We start from the raw sequence: 21,485 nt of genomic DNA, 5'->3' as shown, positions 1-21,485 counted from the left end.
AACCTACTACAGTTATATCAATAGATGATTGTTGTAGCATTTCTTATGATTTGTACTGTTCAATTTCATATAAAAACATTCGATGAATATTATATGTGATATTTTAAATTGCCATACGTGTCCTTTAAGTATAAATATCATGTTCTCATGTATTTTACACGATTCTTTCGTATAAAAATGCAATGTGCAATAGTAAAAATTTTTGAATTAATTACATATGTTTATGGATCAATCATATTTTTTAAACACAGTATATATTTGTTTACTCATTTATTTGAGGTTAAGGATCTCATTTTTTAATATATCTGTTATATACATGTACGTCAAATTTATTCTTCCGTTAATGAACAAAATCTGTTTTACCATGTTCACGGGATAAGTAGGTCAGTTTTTATTCTCGCCATTTGTCGCGTGGCGGTGCTCGCGTCCTGGAGATATAATTTTAATTCCTCTATGAGGACCATCGCAGCACGAATGGGATTAACATCTTCTTCAATCACGATATCCGGAAAATATTCTTTTACAAGCCGTAATATTATATTCATTTGATAACTAGATCTATAAATACATGTACATATAACCTTTGAGGTAAATGAAAATAGATAAAAAATTAATAATGCAAATTTTAAAAAGTTGGATATATCTCTATTTGTAACAAAGCCACATTTCATGAAATACAGTATATATTATATCAATACTTAATTTAATTATTACGTTAATGCTTACGATACAGAAATACACACGAAAATTTTTCTGCGGAGACCTGTTTGTATTGAAAACTAAGCGACAAACAGATTTTAGAATTAATTTATATGTTTATATTTAATTATGAATAATGACATATTATCAAAGAATTTATATATTATTATTAGGAAAAATACCATTAATAATTAATTTCCAGTAAAAATTCTGAAAAAATTGATTTGTTGAAAATTAACTTTTCTCAGCAATCTGAAACGAAATTTATTAAATTCAATCGATTTTTATTTTATTTATACATTTTTATTGAAATTATTTTTATGTTTTTTATTGTATTTTAACCGAAGGAAAGTTATATAAAAAATCTCCAAAATCATTCTCCAAAAATGGTCATTGTTTGTTTTCAATGTCTGATTTCCACAATGAAATATTTCAAGAATAATAACTTATCGCAAAATAATTTTAGTATTTTCATAATGTACGTTAAAACTAATCGATATATGTAATATGTCGAACATCATGAAACGTAGCTTTGCTAGGAACATTACAAAATTATTTAATCATTTATTAAATCTTATTTTAATTATTTTTGAAATATAAAATTCTCAAAAAAAAACATTATTTTCACCTTGCAGAAATTCTTAATTTTTCCTGTGTTTCGATGTTAGGCAATATTTCAATCAAACAGTGCATCAGGCATCCAGTTGTCTGTACAATATAAGTATTTGTATAGATTTCTTGAAAAGACTTTTCTTTCAAGAACTTCAGAAATTCTTTATTTCTTTCAGGAACTCCTTTTATTTGTGCATTTATATTTTTTTCCACCGATGTACTTCTTAATGCTAAAATCATTGGCACAATATCATTCGTTCCTATTGGGCTAACATGGTTTCCAGCAGTTAGAAATTTGACTTGGTAACTATCGTCGACAGTGTCTTCGATTGTAAGACGGATAATAGGTACTGGAACTTGATATTCTGTTTCTTCGACTTCGTAGGCGATTGTACCATACACCTCACAGAAGTGCTTTTTATCGAATTTTGGTAAATCGAGAACGACGGTAGCAACGACTTTGCTAGATGGCTGAATCTCATTGATTGGATATCCAAATGTTTCGTTCTCCAAGTTCCAAATCATCGACATGCCACAAAGATCATCGTCCTCTGCGAGAGACATGTAAACCTGGGGATTTCTTATTTTCCTGAAAAGAAGTTGAATATCTCAAGAAGTCAAATTAGAGGGGTAATATACAGTAAAATTCCATTTATTGGAAATTTTCATATTCTATTCATGTCACTTCTTATATTAATTATTTCACACTTGTCCCCAAAGAATTTAGATAAATGGAGTTCCACTGTAATGCTCACTTCCACTAAGTAGTGGACAATGGCTAGTTATCAAGTAATGTAAATAACATTATAATACTGTTTTATCGATATTTATACGAAATTAGAAATATGAAGTGTACAAATTGACATGGAATATGTAATCGAGATAGTAAAATTTCCTTTTTTTTAGTATTTATTATTTCTTAACTCATATCATTCTGTAATATGAACTGTGTATATGCTATTATAATGTAACAAATAGAATAATGAAAAAAGGATTACAATTTTTCATTTCATTATTGTTAAGTCCTCATCCTAACTCTCATATTTATTTTCTACTACTATCTTCATTACAGATACATTAAACCTATTCAAATAACACGCCTGTCTAGGCGTTGACATTATTTTATGACACTTGAAAGAACTTCATAGAAGTGTTACTTATAAATTCGATCAGGGTTCTGAGCATATTTGGTTGATAGCAGTATTCTAGTGAAAGTGCTACTTTAAAGTAGCTTCGATACATAGAGGGTTAAGCGGAAACGTTTGCATAGCTATTTGATATTTAATATTGCTCGATAATGAAAGCAATATTCGAAGGAGGATAGATAGATAATTAAAGGGAGTCTGTATAGTGTCGCAAAGGGTAACGAAGACACAGTTTCAATGTGGTGCGCATACGCAGAGGTGATCGTGGAGTAAATCGACCCGCGAAAACGTCGGCCAATCAGCAAGCGAGTACGGCTCGGTTAGTAGCAGACAACGCATGCATGGAAGTATACGGAACAGTGTATGTCTCTTCAGTCTTCAGTAATCTGCAGGATGCCGCCGTGATCATGTGGTGTCTATAGTTTTCGTTCAATCAGTCAGTTTTGTCACGTGTTTGACATCAGTTTACAACTCGAAAAGTATATTAATTGCATTTCGACTCGCGGTCAGTTCCGACCAAGTATACACAGAGGATCGAATCCAGTGGAAGAATCGAAGAGGTGAAGGTTGGATTTCTTGCAGGGGGTACGATAGATGCATCGTTGAATCTTGATATCGGGGCATATATGTCCACGCCAAGTACGTATTAGAGCAAATAAATATAAAAATGTATCGAAAGGAGGCAAAATATATGATTATTTGCATAAAGGAATGAGTTAGGTCGCGAAAAAGAAGGGATGTCCTGTGACCCATTGACCTAGGAAACGTATGCACCGACTGTGTTGCTACTTAAAAAGTTCGTTGATCGCGACTTTTATCCATTTTGACATTTGATATTATCTGATCATTTGTTAGTTATTCTGTGGAACAGAATTTGAAAAATAATTTTAGAATTGCCATATTACTGTTTATTTTAAAAATTAGTTCAAGTAAAAAGTGGAAAAGTTTGGATAAATGAAAAATGATTTTAGTAAAGTAGTCGTACATTTATATACATAATTCTGATTTCTGGGTATTATAATTTGGAAAATATTTGCAAGTTATCATGTATAACTTTACTATAATAGAATAATCTAGTTACCAAAGTTCAAAATTGGACTAAAACTATTTATCCAAATTTTGAACAAATAAAAAAATATTCAAAGGACATGATTTTGTTTTTTTTGTAATTTGTAATTGTTTGTCGCTTTTTTCTCGGATGTGGTACTTGTTTAGTGATTAGATATATAATTAATAACATATGAATGATAACTAGCAAATAAAAAAGTCCTTAATGACAAGAATTACTGTATTGATTTTACCGAAGGTGTGTCTGACACTTATTTGACAGATAAATTTATAAAAAAAGATGTAAAATTAAATTGATAAAAAGAAACGTTGGATTATGCGCGCGTGTGCATTTCGCGTTTCCATGCAAACTTTTCGATAGAGCGCCATCGATCCTTGAATCTGACGTTCCACTTTATAAGTATTGCACGTATTATTCTGCAATGGCCTTGGAACTTGGCTGAATGAGCAAACATATATATATATATATATATATCTTTTCTAATAATATTATATAATAATGACCAATTTTTTTTTAAAGTAATGTCCGATCGATATTAATCTATGAAATATCGTTTCATATCGAACAGTGTATACTAAATGCAATAGGTACTCGTTTGATGATTGCATGAAAGAATCAATATTGTATGTATATCGTTAATATACAAGGAATTATAGTATCGATATTACGATAATGTTATTTATGTATGATTAGAGTATTGTTATCGAGTTAAAAAGTGCAAATTGATAACACATATGTAAATTGCTTCTTGTACTATGATTAGTATAGATACTGTTAATTAGTTTTCAATTAATAAACAACATAAATCATATAGCATTCTGTACATGGTAAAAATATTTTCATCTAACTTCAAATAAAATGTAATTTTATACTATTGTTACACTTTAAGGTTTCTAACAGGTTCGTAACATGCATCCTTACGAAACAAACACGTGACTATTGATGACTGGTGATTATATGATGTACATACATATATTGTATCCCAATAAACTCTTTACGAAACATTACTTATTTGTATTTTTTCCATTATATTACGCATAATTCATGTTTGTAATGAAATAATTCAAATTTCTAATGGCTAATTATTTATAGCGTCATTAACAAATATAGGACCAATTCCGTTATTTTAGGAAGTTTATTTAAAACATTTTAGAGAAAAAAGGATGCAATTAAGTTTGTTATCAGGGTACGTGACATAGGTTTTTGAAACATAGATCTTTTATAAAATAAGCACAAAAAGAATCTTCAATTTTTGTTACAATCTCTCATAAACCACGAGTGATACTGAATGAATGACAAACCATCTGCCATTGTTATCTAACCTCAATATTCACCTGTAATACTTAGCCATAAGTAAGCCTAACTATAATAACGGGGCAAATACTGATAATTCTAATACACACAACATGTTCAATTTCTATAAAACATCGTATATGAGATTAATTCAATTTTTTCTAGAAAAATCTATTAACCCCATAATAGTACATTTTTATGTAAATTCATACCTTTTGAGAATATTATTGAAAGAGTAGAACTTTGATAGAAAATTGTTTTATCTACCGAGTATTATAGGAAACACTATACTTTGGATATTTTATATATGTTTTCGTATTATGTGCATTGTGTGCAATTTTGTAGTTTCAAATTTCCTATAAACACATAAAAATTCACAGTCTAATCATTATTTATTCCCCGTCAAGGTATTGTTTATCTTTTTTATTGATCGTATTGATTAATGAGAATACAACAGAAATCTATTCGGTTTTGTTTTTCAGTTCGTTATGAGTATCGAAGAAAGATCGTACATCGTGAGAAGATGACACTACGACGATATGTGTTCGCGACGATTAGGCGAACGTTGCTGGCTGCTGGTATCTTGATGTTGCTGGTGTTTGCTCTATCGAACCAGGATGCCGGCAACAGTGTGCAGCAAGGGCTTTTGTTGGAGGTGAGTGACGATCTTTTATTTGACACTGGCCAAGGATTTCTTTTGTTCTTAGCGGAAGGCTTTCTGTGCACGCGCGCGCGCGCTCGTTCGGCATTTGGACCACACCGGAAAATTAGGCGGATCACTTTCTAAGGAACAATTACTTTAGAAGAGCTATAGAAGACTCGTTCTCGTTAGAAACGCGGCCGAAAACTATCCCTTTGTTCGAAACACTGAAAGATTGTTCTAGTTCCTTCCCCTTTTTTAAAGGAACAGTTCTTTCATTTGAGTTATTTGAAATAACCTTAAAAGTTAGATGAGACAGATGGTGTTATTGAAAAATTACATTTACAATACTTTATAAAATTAGATGTGCATTATTATTTAAAAGTAATTCGGATTTATTTGTCTTTGACGAAATATCATCTAGTACTTCGTCATTGATTGGTTAAAAAATTTGGTCGTTTTCATGTTGATCTTTTACTTTACTAGTAGTTATTATAATAATTTGTTGTACATTTCAATAAGACATATTTACTTCAATAATGTTTATATGCATAAAAAGATGTATAAAATTCCTCTCTTGCGTAGGTGACACTTTGGCTTCCTCAAACAGCGAAGTCTTTATAATCTATTCAACGTGCGATTACGTCTGACTAATGACTATACACGAGCCAATGTAGTGTGTCCATTACACTCATATCCCTTCAGTCATGTACATTAGGCCGTTTTAATTTTTGCTAACGCGCACTTTTTTATCTATATCAAAAAAACAAATGATTTCGTAAGGAGACTAGGTGTATTTATCCACATTTCTCACGTTATTAAGATATATCCTTAAGCGTTTTATAGTTATATAATCCGTTATTCTATTGGCATGATGCGGTGGGAAGAGAAAGGCCAATGCTTTGTTTACTCTCTCGCCTTACCACATCTATTTTCGCCCTTCTAATTCATTCAATATTATATGTTCAATATTGTAATAAAAAATTTCACCAATTGTATATAATGAAGTACATACATATATACATCTTCTTTGTCATCATAAAATCGGACAATTTTAATGTTTAAACTTCGGGCTGTTCAATTTATCTTCAATTTTTTCAATGAATTTTGATCGAAACATTGCATAGGGGTCCTCATATTATTACAATCGTTAATTCATTATTTTAAAATTCTAGAAATTCTTGCAAATAATTTCATCAGCTTATTGTCATATACATAAGGTTTCTATTTTGTACAAGTACGTAGTCTGCAGTCTTATTTTGTATAACCACAAGCCTGGGTCCACCATGATCTGTGCAAAAACAACAATCGGTAGGTATCCTGATACTTGTGAACAGAAATATCACGTATATAATTGAGAACTTTTTAAGCTTGACTTTCTAAAAAATGAAACCTCCAATGTAATTTTGTTACTCTTAATTTTTCTCTTGATTTCAATCTCAAGTAAATCCTTTTTATTTGTACCACAAAGTTAGGCTCACGATGTATAAACTTTATTTGATATCTTATTTTGATTCACAGAATCGTCCTGACTTCATTTGTACCACGAATTTAGGCTCACGGGTGTATAAGTTATATTTGGTGTCTTATTTTGAGCCACAGAATCTTCCTGACTTCACCTGTACCAGGAATTTAGGTTCACAGTGTGTAAGAAAAAAAGTATTGACTTATCGTATCCATTGTGACGATGTCATGCATCGTGACTTCTTCTCACGGTTAGAAGGAAGAATCCTTTTCTTGCGGTACTGCGCAAATGTAGGGTGACCTAAGTGCGACATGTTCCAAGAAAAGATCGTTGCCTTTGTTTTTTACCCCACGGTGGAGAGGTTACATCGAAAAGCGGTCTCCTTACGTAAAGCAAAGTCAACGTAGTAGATTGGCAGACTTCCAGGAGCGCAATGCGGCACACAAATGCAGTTCTGCCTACAGTCGTCCGATACCACCCCTTTAAGCATGCAAAGGATGGTTACAGTTACCCCTCAATCTCGACAATTACTCTACCGATATAAATCGATCTACCGCCGATACAGATGATTGTCGTTTTATTTGACGTTTTTCTAACCGTTTGAGAATATCCGCCGATGGGAAATAAAAATCGATAGTTTCATTTGTCACCACTTCTTACTGGTGCTACATTAGCAGTTGATTTTAGATGATACCTTTTGTAGTCTTTACTTTGGTATAGAATTTTACAGTTTTTATAAGTTGGAGATAGAGACGTTTTATCATTTTAATTTTAATTATTTGTATTGAAATTAATTATAAATTACGTTTTATTTAATTATATCTAATCGTGATAGCTTTTTAATGTGATATTTTTTATGATTTGAACAGAAACCTTTTACCATTTGAATCTTAATCTGCGTTAAAATTTTAATTGGAGTGATTTTAATTATTCTGCTCAATTTGATTGATTAAATATTTTTTACAATTTGAATATAGATTTTCTACCATTTTAATTTCAATGTGTATTAAAATTTTTATTTTAATAATTGAGTATTTATTCCACCGTATACTTGATCAATTTAATAATTAAATGCCTTTTACAATTTTAATCTTAAGTCATCGTTAAAATTCGAATCACTGTGCTATATATCTAATACTTGATCTTGGATACTCATTGTTTTTGTTCTTTAATTTGTTCATATTGTGCGTAATTACAGTTTCCTAATTTAATTTAAATTTGATAAGCTAATAATCTTCATGGATAAAGCAATTTCTATCGACATGACAAAATATTAGTAAGATACAATAACAACGTAATGAAATAAAACAGAAGCTTAAAAATGTAGGAACACTAGTATATACAAATGTGATTTCCAAGTCACGTGACATCCTATACATGGCTTAAATCTATCTCTCGAGGAATATCTGAAAAATTTCCGGTACATCCTGTGCATCGTATGATAACAAAGGCAAACATGGCTTTTAACTTTAACGATGAAAGGAACTATCTTTACATGTGTTCATGAGAAACGTAGATAAAGATAGTTTTTACCGGACGACGCGACGTAAAGTATTTGTCCGGTTCCATTGATCTTGTGCGCAAAAGTGCGACGATCCGCATACAAGCACGGGAATTGAGTTCTAGTGAGAAAACGTAACCGAAGGAAGTTATACAACTGGATAGAAGAGCTACGGAAGGGTCTTACATAATGTGTACGTTACCCGTGCACATATGGTGGTCCACTAGAACCGGTCCACCTTAATACTTTCCGTGTTTGACCAGTGATGAACAAGAAAAATATATTAGCTGAAAATAGACGAAGCAAACTGGGAAGAGGTTCCTTGGTCCAGGATTGATCTTTTAAAATCCAACATCTTACGATGATCTCAACCGCAAATTACAATAAAGTTTTCGTTTCTTGAGATTTTGTGTAAATTGTAGATACTTTTTTAAAATTTATATATTATCTTTAATGGAGATATTTAGGGATCTAGAAATATTTAGATTTCTCTAAATCACAAAAAAAAGTAAATTCATTTTGAATATGTGTAAGATATTAAATATCCCAAAGTATCTAGATTTCTAATTTACATATGAATACTTTGACTATTTCTAAGAATTTCGTTAGTTATTTCTAAGTAAAATCTAGACACTTTCTCTGTTTTCTGCAGTAATAATTTTTAAATCTTCTCGCTTTTATGTTTTTGGTTGAGATTGCGATGTTGTGATGAAGTTTAATATATTCTCTGTGTTATCTTAATTATAAACGTAGTTCTAGGTATTTTCAAGGCATTCTGTTTATACATAGTTTCCTTCATTGAGATTGTACGCTATAGGAAACACTGAAATCTATACTTTGATCTTTTCTTTAATCTTCCAATTACAATTATAGCTTCTTTATGTTTCTTAATAACAGTATGTACCCTATGTAATTTTCCACTAATGACGAACACCTTGATATTTTCTTTCTCTTTGATTTTTCAACTCTGAGCATAGCTGTAGAAACTGTTTAAAAATTCTTCTGCGTTCTTCGATTAAAATTTTATACTATTAAGTACTTCCATATTGTCTTTTCTTTTTTATTTTTTAATTAAGACAGAAGTTTCAGAAATTTTTTCTTTTGCAATTTTATTTGCTCTCTTTGATCGGTTGTACGTCATAGGTAATTCCACACTGAAGAATTGATGTCACTATGTAGATTTCTGTTTGAAGGAGAAGTTAAAAGATGTTCACCGTGAGACACTCGTGAGCTAGCAAGTGGCGTGTTGCAATCACTCTTAATGTCATTGGAATAGCGAATTATTCTCCCAGCGCGGTGTGTCCCTCGTTACAAGTGCGGCAAACTAGATAAGCATCGTTTCAGACAATTTATTATGAAACTCATATCGAGGGAACAAAAAATTATTTACCGCTTCCGTAAATCATCTTGCATCGATCTTTAAATTGCGTTGTACACGGAAACCATTATTGAATGAAGTCACTGTGATATTTAGCTGTGATGTTCCCATAATTGAGCAGAACAGAATTTTTTTAAATAAAATGTTACTTACATAATTCAAGAAAAAGATGATAAAAAGGACATTGTTGTAAAATCATTGATTTTTATAATTAAAAAGATATCAATTAGAATTTTTGTAAATAATAATGATTTCTACGATTAAAAAAAGATGTTGAGGAGAATTTTGTTTAATAATAATGGTTGCCATAATATAAGAAAAATTACTGATAATTGTTTTAATATTAATAGTATCCACAATTTAAAAAAAGAAGTACATGTCATATTTTTTCAACATCAGTGATCTCCATAATATAAAGGAAGTAATATAAACAAATAAGAATCGCAATTGGTAAATATTAATAGATAAATAAAACAACTTCTTATTGCAAAAGTTAAAAAAATAGTTATTGGAAAAATCGGTAATTGTAAAATGTGTATATTTCGTTGGATAATTACAGGTTAAATAAAGGAGCAATTTCTTTAATAGTAAAACCGACTACTATTGATGTTCGAATATTTACAGCCGAAAGAATTATTTATGACCCATAAAAGAATTATATTTACCTTATTTAAAAAAGTAAAAGTGATTTTCTTTTCTATTCCAGAAGTGTTTTATGACTTCAATTCCAGAAGTGTTTTATGACTGGAAGCTTCATTACTCAAATCTATCGATACATAGACAAATAGGACTCATCTAAAAATCACTTGCTTTGTTGAAGCAAAAAGAATTAATTAATCGATAATATTGCTAACTTGGGATTCTTTATCGATATAATCATTAGATTAAAAATGTATTTTTTTTTTAAGTTTTTAATATTGACATAAAATGCAAAGTTTCGAAATTATAAAACCAAAATTTTCACATGATATAACATGCTGTATTACAATAGTATAATTTTCTGATCAATGTAATAAGGTTGTACTATAGACTTGTAGCTTAAAGACTCGCTTAAATACGTGTTAGGTACTTGGCTTAAATATACAGTAGATACATCTAACAATGCACAGACACAACTGGCTTCTAACTTAAAAGGTATACTTATTTTAGGATTATTAATCTTGAGAAATTTATCAGTAATCGTGATTTTTAATCTTTAATCGTTGGATCCTTTAAAAACATACTGAATATCGTGATTCCTATTTATATTTCCCTAACTGATTTAGCATATTTTTCCTAGAGATTAAGCAGATTAGACTATAAAACATGTTCCAAATCTTGGTACATATTTACGGTTATACGATGAATCACAAGTTATATTCAGATTATAATTTCCTGATCTAACTTTGTTGATGTAAACCATCTGAAACTGAGGATCCCTATATTGAATTATAAAAATAACACTATCATCAAACGAGAACATCTTAGAACGTGAATAATCATTTTCAAAGTAAAAGGCTTTCTTGCTTATATTTAAATGGTTAAATCTTTCCTATAAAAACCTTTTCCATTAAGGTCTTTTTTTGCCTATTCTTATAGACCTAATTGTCTATAAATGCAAAAGGAGTTAAAATTACAATTTCAAAAGTTGAAGATATTTTACAAATCTCTTTATATCTCCTACTTATTCCTAACTCAACTCTAAATCCTTTCAGAAACTTCACTTTTGCTGAAACTGTCTTTGAATGTTCCAAAAGTCTGCGTTATTAGACTTTTGGCAACACACAGTACACTGTTTAAAATAATTAAAGATTGGCCACTATGAACGATTTTCTTTTATCAAACAAGTAAACGTACCGTGATTGATCGGCATCGTATAATTATGCATTTATGACTGGTGCAAAAGCAAAACCGACAATTAAACGATAAATTTACCTAAAGATTTCTACACACTTAATGTCTTTGTTTTTAATAAACTGGTGTATGGGTCTATTAGAAGTCTATCATAAAGCAACGATGCAAACGAAGTGATGATACTTCTACAGTCATATTCGCTTTGGTCCATGAGATTAAGCAAAGAAAAGGACCTTAATGGATAATATTATGCAGGTCCTTTGTATGGTAGATTTATTTTTAGATTTTTGATGATTAGCTAGGATTCAGAATCGTTCTATAAAAACAAAAGATTATAATTTTGGACGTTTATAATAAATTTATAACAAAGAAAGATTAACAAAAGAAAAAATTAGAAGGACAAGAAGTTTCCAATAATTTAATTTCTTATCTATCAAATATCTAATTTTAATAAATAATTGTACCATTTAAGAAGAAATATTACACTATAATTAATCAGATCTGCATTTCTTCCACTTTCTTTTTTACTTTTTCGCAACTCCACATACTATGTTGATTAGATTGCGGATACTAGTTCACACTAGTTCACAGTTTTATGAGAATAATCTTAAAAAATTCAATCTGGGTAGGAAATTACTTAATTTACTAAATACTGTAAGGCGTATAGCAATTTTGATATTTTATACGTTTCTGCATATTACGTGTATTGCGTGCAATTTCAAATTTCCCATTAATGCGTAAAAATCCATAGTCTAATGATGATTTTCGAAACTTATCTGGTCCTCGGATCTACAGAGACACACACGGGTGCACGTACACGTGGACAGATACAAAGTTGAGGAAGTGCAGCGCACGCTGCAGCACCCGTGTGGCCCATATTCGCCACGTCGGCATCGGCGTCAGCGTCGGCGTCGGCGTCGGCGTCGGCGTCAGCGTCAGGGGCAGCCGTTCGACTTCCACTCCGAAATCAATAAACGGAAGCCACTATTTCTATATTCGGCGTTTCCGCCTGACCACGACCATCGAGTTCCACCCCCGAGACCATCAGAAATCTATCATTTTATCGACGACATTATCGTTTGTTCAGAGAGGAATCTTACCAGTTGTTCGAGTACAGTAGCTCAGATTGATCATAGGAAATGTTAAAAAGCTGACATGTTTGATTCATGGAGGAATTTCTTAAGATTTTAACATCTAAGAAAGATGGAGGAGTACTATCAAAAATTGGAAAGATCTTGGCGAATTCTATGGATTTTATTTCAACAGATGAATTGTAATTGAGATTAGATTATTAAAGATAGGAATATTTAGTTTTTACAATTAAATAATAGCTCGATTTTGATTATTTTTATTTAGCTTTGGAAAATAGAATTTTCTTTTAGAGATCCATTTTTCTAGTATTTTATTAGTGATACAATTGCATTAACTTAAGTATTGATTTAATGGAAAATTGAATAGTCTAAGAACAAAATATAATCATTTTGTACTAGACACAATTGAATTTTAAAAGTTTTAATAGCTATATTCGATTAAGTGTACATCGAATAAAAGTCTAGCGACCCAAAAGCAAAAGATTAGAACTTTTATTGTAAAAATTAAAAAGAAAAAATTAAAATATAGTTAGAATCAGTACTTTCCAGTAATTTAATTTCTTATCTACCAAATATCTAATTTGTTATTGATTTTATCGATGATTGTTGTTAATAATTATTTATTGGCCATAAATAAGTAAATCAAATATCGTTAATAACTTCTATTTAATATCTACTAATTGATGTTTAATTTTAAAGATTTAACCCAGTTACATGCAAATGACTAACAAAGCAAATTCGCGAAATTCTTTATCTAAAGATCTGAATTATCTTTTAGTTCATCTTCTGACTCATCATAAACGTTCTACAAGCGACTATAAGCGTTTCTAGGGTTTCTAAGACATTCTCGCAGATTCCAAGAAATCTTAGAATTAAACTCTCGCACTACACCCGTAAACTCAATATTCTTCTTATACCCTTTTTTTTTTTTTTATTTAATCGTCGCAAGAACTGATTAGCATCTGACTTCGCGTGAGAGAAAACTGTTTTCTATTATAAGCTCATTTCTATGCATCCGTTGCGGCATTCTGAAGTTCACGTTGAGTGCGCGTTAAGTTACAGAAACACGATGAAGTATCGATTAATTGATGATCAATTTCAAGGTCCTCCAATTAAGTAGCGTTACAGCAAATCGCGTGAAATTGCGAACGTAACCCCTTATAAAATCTCACGAAACATCGTTTGCACAAAATTGCAAGAAGTTTCCTCGCAGTTTGTAACTTAGTCGTGTTATAACGATCACTTTACTAAAAAGATTCAAAAAGTGTAAGAGGTCAACCTCGATGTAAACAACGTTTCTTTTAGCAATCTTTTTCTCAAGTCTAGAATGACGCTGTTAAATTTCCCGAAAATATGCTACAGTATAAGATCATGGACAAAAATAAAATTCAAGTATCCTAAACAATAATCAATATTTCTGGAAGATTTTCTTCTAAATGCATACTTTTTCCGAGACATCTCTAAATTAAGTTCTTAATAACCTATTACTTATAAACGAGGGCATGTACTACTTATAATTATTTGAAGAATGTACCTTTAATACATTAAGTGTCTTAAATTGAAATTATTCGAGCAATTGTCCAACGACTTTAGAATTCGCTGGAATAATTATGAGCAATAGTGACTACATATGTAATTTTCAATCCTCATGAAATCTAACCCAATCTAACCCAACCTAACCTAACCTAACCTAACCCCAATCTAGGTTCAACGAACCGATCGAACACAGATCGTAAAAGATTAATACAGAAATTAATATTCGGCTTATTCAAATAATTATAAGCCGTAATGTTTTAGTAATTTTAAATCTCAAACCTATAACCTAACCTAACCTAACAAATCTACGTTATATTCGATGGAACGATCGGACAGAGATCACAAACAAATACCTAATACAGAAATTAGTCTAGGAACTAGAAAGTCAATGGATTGTGAAACGAGGCAATTATCATGCAAATTCAAGGACTAAACGATTCGAATCACGAACAACGTTCGTAGGCTTTCAGTCGATTGAGCCATTCGGGTTTAGAATTCAAACCTCCCCGCTTCTCGAAGTCGTTTTCTTTTACGGACAGACGTGCACACGCCGCGTGCGCCGGCCTTCTGTGTGCAAGGTTAATCCAATTTCCTAATTTCTGCAATTAATCGGAACGCTCGTCGCTGCGTTGGCGGCTCGATATGATTACGCATTGTACGCCTATTTGACGCATTGCAGTCGAACGCTGAAGCAAAATTGCTCGCATAATTGTCTTAGGATATTTACTTCCTGAAAATTCCTTGCCTAAGATTATTGGGAGATTCTACGTAGCAGAAATTTAATCGAAAGGTCAAGATAATGATGAAAGTTTTCGATTGAATTCTTTGGCACCAATTACGCGAAGAAATATTTAGAGAAAATTTTCTGTTTCATAATATTGATATATAACTAGATTGCGGATATATCATATTATAATATGCAAATTCGTATTTTCGCAAATATAATTTACGAAATGGAAGTTAAATAGAAAAATGCTTTATCTATAAAATATCATAGAAGGTACTGTTTTGAATGTTTTATATATTTATGCATATTTATGCGCATTCTCTGCATTTTTATATCTTCAAATATCTCATAAATAGTCATAACAATCCATAGTCTACTGATAATAGCATCGAACTTGAGGTCTCTTTGTAAACATTTGATACGTCTGTATTAATTTTAAAAAGACACTGTCAAGTTGCTAGAGAGCTTGTCTATAAATATGCAAACAAATCTTAGAATATTGAGATTTCATTTATTCTAGTTCTTCTTTCGCTAGTTTATTTATTCATAATTATTCCTTCATAAGTCGTAGGATTGCTGACAATCAGTAACAGATCTGTATTGCAGTCGCTCAAAGTATTTAAAACAGATGGGCAATCTTTTTTAATTTATTGTATATTAAATAGTAATTTAACAATTAGTAACGATTTATATAAGTAGTAATTTGTAAAACATAAAAATATTATATTTTTCTCATAAATTCTGCATGAAACTATCATTAATTTTCATAGAACAAGTTTGAATGAAATTAGTCTACTTTTCTACGATTAATTTTTTTACAGTCATAGAGGTTCATACATTAATTTCAGTGAGAAACTATGTAAATAATCCCTCGCATTTTATGTTTAGATGAATGATATACTGCTCGAAATGAACAGCGAAGTAACGCAAATGTATTATATATATTATAATATATAATATATAATATATAATATTATTACCGCAGTTGTTTACGCGTAGAACGTGAAAACCGATACCGATTGATTTTATACGTGTTCGTATTAAGTGTTGGTAATTATATCGATAAAACGGATACCGATTACCCTTCTGTAGCAATCTTGGCCAGTGTTCAATGTCTAAAACTTGCACAATTTGCAGCGTGAATCATGTTCACAAAGTCTCTTAATTTCAGTTTCATAATGCGTATTCAATTTCACGACGCTGCTAATGTAAATAATTCGTATGACACAGAAATTTTATAGTTTGGCCAATATTAATACAAGGAAATATTATAAATTAAATATCACAAATATCCGATTTCAAATTATAGATCTCCTAAAACATAGTTCAGGAAATTTGTATATACTTGAATTTCTGAATATTAAAATTATTCGATCATTTCACCTTTCGAGTACATGATCGTAAAAATACCCGGATTCTTGAACACTAGAACACAATAGTATTCTGGTACCTGAATCTTTTTAATGTCAGTGCTTTCAGTTATCCAAATTATTAAATATCTCAGGTTTCAGGTCCCAAGTGTCAACATTTTCCAAGTACTCGAATTCTCGAATACTTGAATTTTTTATGTATCTGAATTTTTAGAGTACCTGGATTCTCGATTTCTATAGGTATATGATAATAGCCATGATAATAGCAGGTATCATCAACTAATTGATGACAAACGATTGAAATTTAAAAGGATAAGAATTCCTCAACTTGAATCAATATAAAACATATCTTAGCCTTAATTCAACCCTTTCTTGTAGAAGTAGAGTGGTGCATACGACCCTAAGTATTACTACATCCGTTTCGCCTCTTAGTATCTTAACTCATCGTAAAATCTACGAATATAATTTGTGCATCTGATTCATTAGGAGTAAAAGCGACGTATAACGTCTACTTATTTTACCACTTCTAATGAGATGTGAGAATGTTTATGTAGTCCTAATTAAACACATCTTTAAAGCATCTCAAAAATGTTCTATATAATTAATGGAATACAACATGAATATTAATGTCAACAGGAGGATGCGAACCTGACACCGGAGGAAAGGCTAATGGAGGAAGCAGCGATCGCCGAAACTGAGAAGCGATTGTATACAAGGAGGAAGTTTCTGGCGGAGAAATGCGCCGAAAAGGGATTAGACAGGCCTGGAAACGATTCTCTTCACAGGCCTAATGCCTGGGAATTTCTTGTAAATAGAGAATATCATTTAATATGGTGCAACGTCTTCAAAGCGGCCTCTACTTCTTGGATGTACAATTTCAATCTACTTGCGGGGTAAGAAGCATTCAATTTGCTAAATGTTCTTTCATCTTCATGTAACAAAAGTTGAGACTATTTTGACACGTATCATTTTTTAAGATACGTTTACATGTATCATCGTTCTTTCAAATTTTTTAAATGAATTTTAATATTGTTAGACTGCGAGTTTTTATGCAAATTTATATTTTTTTGAGCATAATTAAAAGAATAGAATCTAAATAGAGTTTTGTTTTACCCGTTATTGTTTATTAAATGTAATTCATTGTTAAATATTATATATTCATATTTATTATGTAATATTTATTACGAGTACAATGCTTTGAATATTTTATATATTTCTGTATATTACATGCATTCTCTGTATTTTTACATCTTTAAATTTTCCATAAGAGTCTTAGCAGCAGTTTAAATATCTCAGAGAGATAAAGATCTGTCTTAGTCAGCTCTTTGCATTATCATCCTTATAAAATAAAACATTCGACGCTCATAGCAAAACTGATCCAACATCTGCCAGGCTAAGTTTAAATAAATAGCTTAATCAACATCAAACTTTATAAATTGTTTTCAGATACAGCCCACAGTTCTTAAAGGCCTCGAAAGCTGTACCTGTTTCACTGGCGAGGCAGAAATATCCCAGACACACGGCCGATGAGTTGAACAAGTTCCTAAACGACAGCATTAGTTTCTTGATAGTAAGACATCCGTTCGAGAGGTTGCTCAGCGCCTACAGAGATAAATTGGAGCATAGCTTACCGCATACGTTTCACAGTAATCTTGGATCCCATATTGTTTGGAACTATAGATCTAGGGTAAGGACAAATTATCTTTAAAGTTATGTATGTTATTTTAATTTTCTTTCTATGTTTCATCAATTTGATTGGTCTTGTCGAATTTAACGAATCATTATCGATTATAATTAGGACCGAAAGACAAATGGACGACACGGTCCAAGATATCCACTTTTTGAAGAATTTGTACGGTGGTTATTATGTCAATGGAGAGCTGGGAACGAACTTGACATGCACTGGACTCCAATTGTGACCTTTTGTACGCCGTGTCAAGTACGATTCGACGTAATTGCAAAATTTGAAACGCTCCATGTAAATATATCTTTCAAAAAATTCTATGTAAACGATGCGATTAATCAATTCTATATTTTAATTGGAAAAATATATTGATTAAAGGAAGATCAAGATTATCTCATAAAACAAGCTCACGTGGGTCACATCATTAAACCTGAATGGAAGAATCCTACCAGGGGTGTCCAAACGAAAGACGTTATTAAGAATTATTTCGCTCAATTATCGAAATCACAGATCAAAGATCTCTACGAGATGTTTGGGTAAGTAATAAGAGACACCCATTAACGCTATGATAACTAGTTAATTCCAAGAGAAATTTTAACGTTAAGAATTGATAAGATGTAATTATACATAAAATATAGTCCAACTGTATATAGTTATAATGAAATATTAATAACAATAATAATATATCCTTGGTATTTTATTTCAGGTATGATTTTGTGCTTTTCGATTATTCTCCCGATGAGTACATAGCACTTGGGAGAGACGAGGATACAAAGTTAATCTGTAAAAAGTAATGCTAGTATTTCGTACATTACTAACAAGCGTATCAACGCTGAAATTGTTTTTCTCTTATTTTTATCTTTTTGTCTTTAAATATTAAACGACACCTATTAAAATGGTGTCGATTACAACGAAAATATTTGATAGCAAATATCTGTTGAAGATTAAGATGAGAAAACAGAAACATACCGAGAATTGCTCCAACTAGCGATACACTTGCAAAGCACTGCTGCTGCATTTAAACTTTTGATAAACGAAGCGTTACGGTATATTCAATTGTTAGGGCCTAAGGCAACAAGATGTTTGTAAACTGTTATAAATCAACGCAAAAAAGATTTTAAATGTATTATACCTATGAGAGTACCTCGTTGCTTAAGTACCATATGCAACAATGAACTTTTTAATATACAAGGGTTTATGGTAAGAGTGATGCTCACTTTGTCAAATTTTTTCTGCTTTAACATCGAATAAGAATAGCCTATTAGTTCGAAATAGAATACTTTGCATTCCCAATAGACTACGTAGAAGTAACGTCCCTTTTTTTGTTTCAACTGAATTAATTTTTATAGAATACAATTTGATATGAGTGCAGTGGAGTTTTATTCCAGATATAACTTAATTAAAGTAAATCGAGTTAATTGCTTCGTGTTAGTATATTTTGAAAAAAAAGTATACATTTTCCCTGATCCTATATGTATATATCTGTGTATATAAATATACATACACGTATATTGATATAAACGTTGTTGCAATAGTAATTATTATCATTGTACCAATGATAATAATACTGCCTTGAGGAAATGTAATATATAATTGCATTAGTAAGATGTATGTTAAATTATACAACTTCCAAATGCAAGAATATCTAGAGATCTATAAGTTCAAAGTTTTCCAATATTTACTTATATTTTAGAAGTGGTATTTGAGTTAATAGGGTTACATCTCTGTAATGAAATGGTCTTTTTATAAAGACTTAATTAAAAAGTACAGCACATTATGTAGTACTTAAATCTAATGCAAATATAAATTTTTTATTATTGAAAAATTTACTGCAAATAAAATCGGATTATTTGTAAAATCAGATCGAGATAAAAATAATACGATAAATTTCAATTTCTTATAATTTTATAAATTGCAAACACGAAACGACAATAATTATTTTACAAAATAAAGAAATTTAAAAAACAATTGATTACATAGAAAATTAATCTTATCTTATAATGAATGAAATTATATTTAATTAAATTAGTTAAGGAAATAGCAATGATAAAATAAATATCTTATTTGATTGTCCAAGGTGGAAATAAAAATATCAACACTCACATCAAAACATTACTATTATTATTTTCTTAATTCAATTAAAATCTATAGATAATCCTTGGAAAATCAAAGCTTTTTTATATTATATTTTATTTGTAGTTGTTAAAATAATGTACTTACTTATTCGAACTGTTCATTAGTTCTATTCCAATAACCCATTTGTCATTAAAAATATATTTCCAATTGCTTTTTATTACCAAAATCTCATAATGGAACTTCTTGACTTTGCATTTTTTCTTCTTCACTACTGGTTGTCCATTTATTGCATACAACTACAAATTGTATATATTGAATTTAATATACTTTAACACTTGTTGAATATAATTATTATAAATATATCACATTTCCTTTCTCATAATTCCTTATTATAACATATAAAACTCTATTTAATTAATTTTTGTTTATAAACTCCTTTCATACTAACTAGTTGGTATTAAAAAAATTAAATTAAAATACTCTTCTCCACTCTTATAAAGTATCTTTGAAGAAATTTTGTTTAATTAACAAATGAAACTATTTCGTCATATATGAATAATGTAGGTTTTTCATTTTATCTTTTATTATGTTATTGTTATTATTTTTTTTCAAATAACTCACGTCACTATCGGAGTCCGAAGATATGTCTTCTCCATACAGAGCTTGATTGTACAAAGATTCTGAAGTACGTTTCGTCATATCCTGAACTTCTTTAATGTCATTCGTTGTTTTTTCGATTCGAGTTTGCACATTCGACAATGTTTTCATTAAATGTTCCTCTATAGGATTGCACTTTGGAGTTGGAATCGGCAACTCCTCATCGCTAAGCTCGAACATGTCATCGTCCAAATCCATTTATATTTTCATAAATGAAGACGATATTTAATTATAATATAATAATACTTATAGTTACTTTGATAATAGATCAATTATTCGATGCACATTCGCGCAACCTCGTCTAAACAGGTCAAGTAAATGATGAACATATCTCGTGTGTCATTTTCAATCATTAACTATTCGAATATAAAAAATTCTTATATCAAGAAAATGAAATTCAAATTTAGTGTTTTATTTGCAACTATTATGAAAATTCTATGACAATCATATGGTATTATAATTGCAATTTTTTATAATAATTAAATTAGAACTTTATTTAACGAGTCAAGACTTATAAATAAAAACAATGAATAAAACCTAATAAAACCACGTGATCAAAATCTAGGGAAATTAGTTTTCATTATCGATTGAGCAATTTTTATTACCGAGAATAGCTATCGGTAACCAAAACATTTTTTATTTTATTTAAAAGGTTTATTTGTAACCATGACACTTAAAAATAAATATTTTTTAATTATTAATTATTTTT

The 21,485-nt window shown here is 30.4% G+C and overlaps 2 protein-coding genes across 2 annotated transcripts; one reads left to right on the top strand and one right to left on the bottom strand.

Annotated features, from left to right (window-relative positions):
- Window positions 1–255: 255 nt before the first annotated feature.
- On the bottom strand, window positions 256–21,297 carry LOC100648981. The gene is made up of 4 exons (XM_003397041.4): window positions 20,741–21,297; window positions 20,264–20,415; window positions 1,328–1,900; window positions 256–558 (listed from the first exon to the last, which is right to left on the bottom strand). Exons 1-4 carry the CDS (start codon window positions 20,972–20,974, stop codon window positions 369–371), a joined length of 1,149 nt encoding a protein of 382 aa, XP_003397089.1. The 5' UTR covers window positions 20,975–21,297; the 3' UTR covers window positions 256–368.
- Window positions 2,790–19,477, top strand: LOC100648751 (carbohydrate sulfotransferase 11). The gene is made up of 7 exons (XM_012311000.3): window positions 2,790–3,095; window positions 5,301–5,473; window positions 16,996–17,252; window positions 17,806–18,046; window positions 18,158–18,337; window positions 18,422–18,579; window positions 18,750–19,477. Exons 1-7 carry the CDS (start codon window positions 3,083–3,085, stop codon window positions 18,835–18,837), a joined length of 1,110 nt encoding a protein of 369 aa, XP_012166390.1. The 5' UTR covers window positions 2,790–3,082; the 3' UTR covers window positions 18,838–19,477.
- Window positions 21,298–21,485: the final 188 nt, after the last annotated feature.

This window comes from Bombus terrestris, chromosome 8, assembly GCF_910591885.1.
Source record: "Bombus terrestris chromosome 8, iyBomTerr1.2, whole genome shotgun sequence".
Taxonomy (NCBI): domain Eukaryota; kingdom Metazoa; phylum Arthropoda; class Insecta; order Hymenoptera; family Apidae; genus Bombus; species Bombus terrestris.
This window is presented reverse-complemented; position numbering and strand designations above follow the sequence as displayed.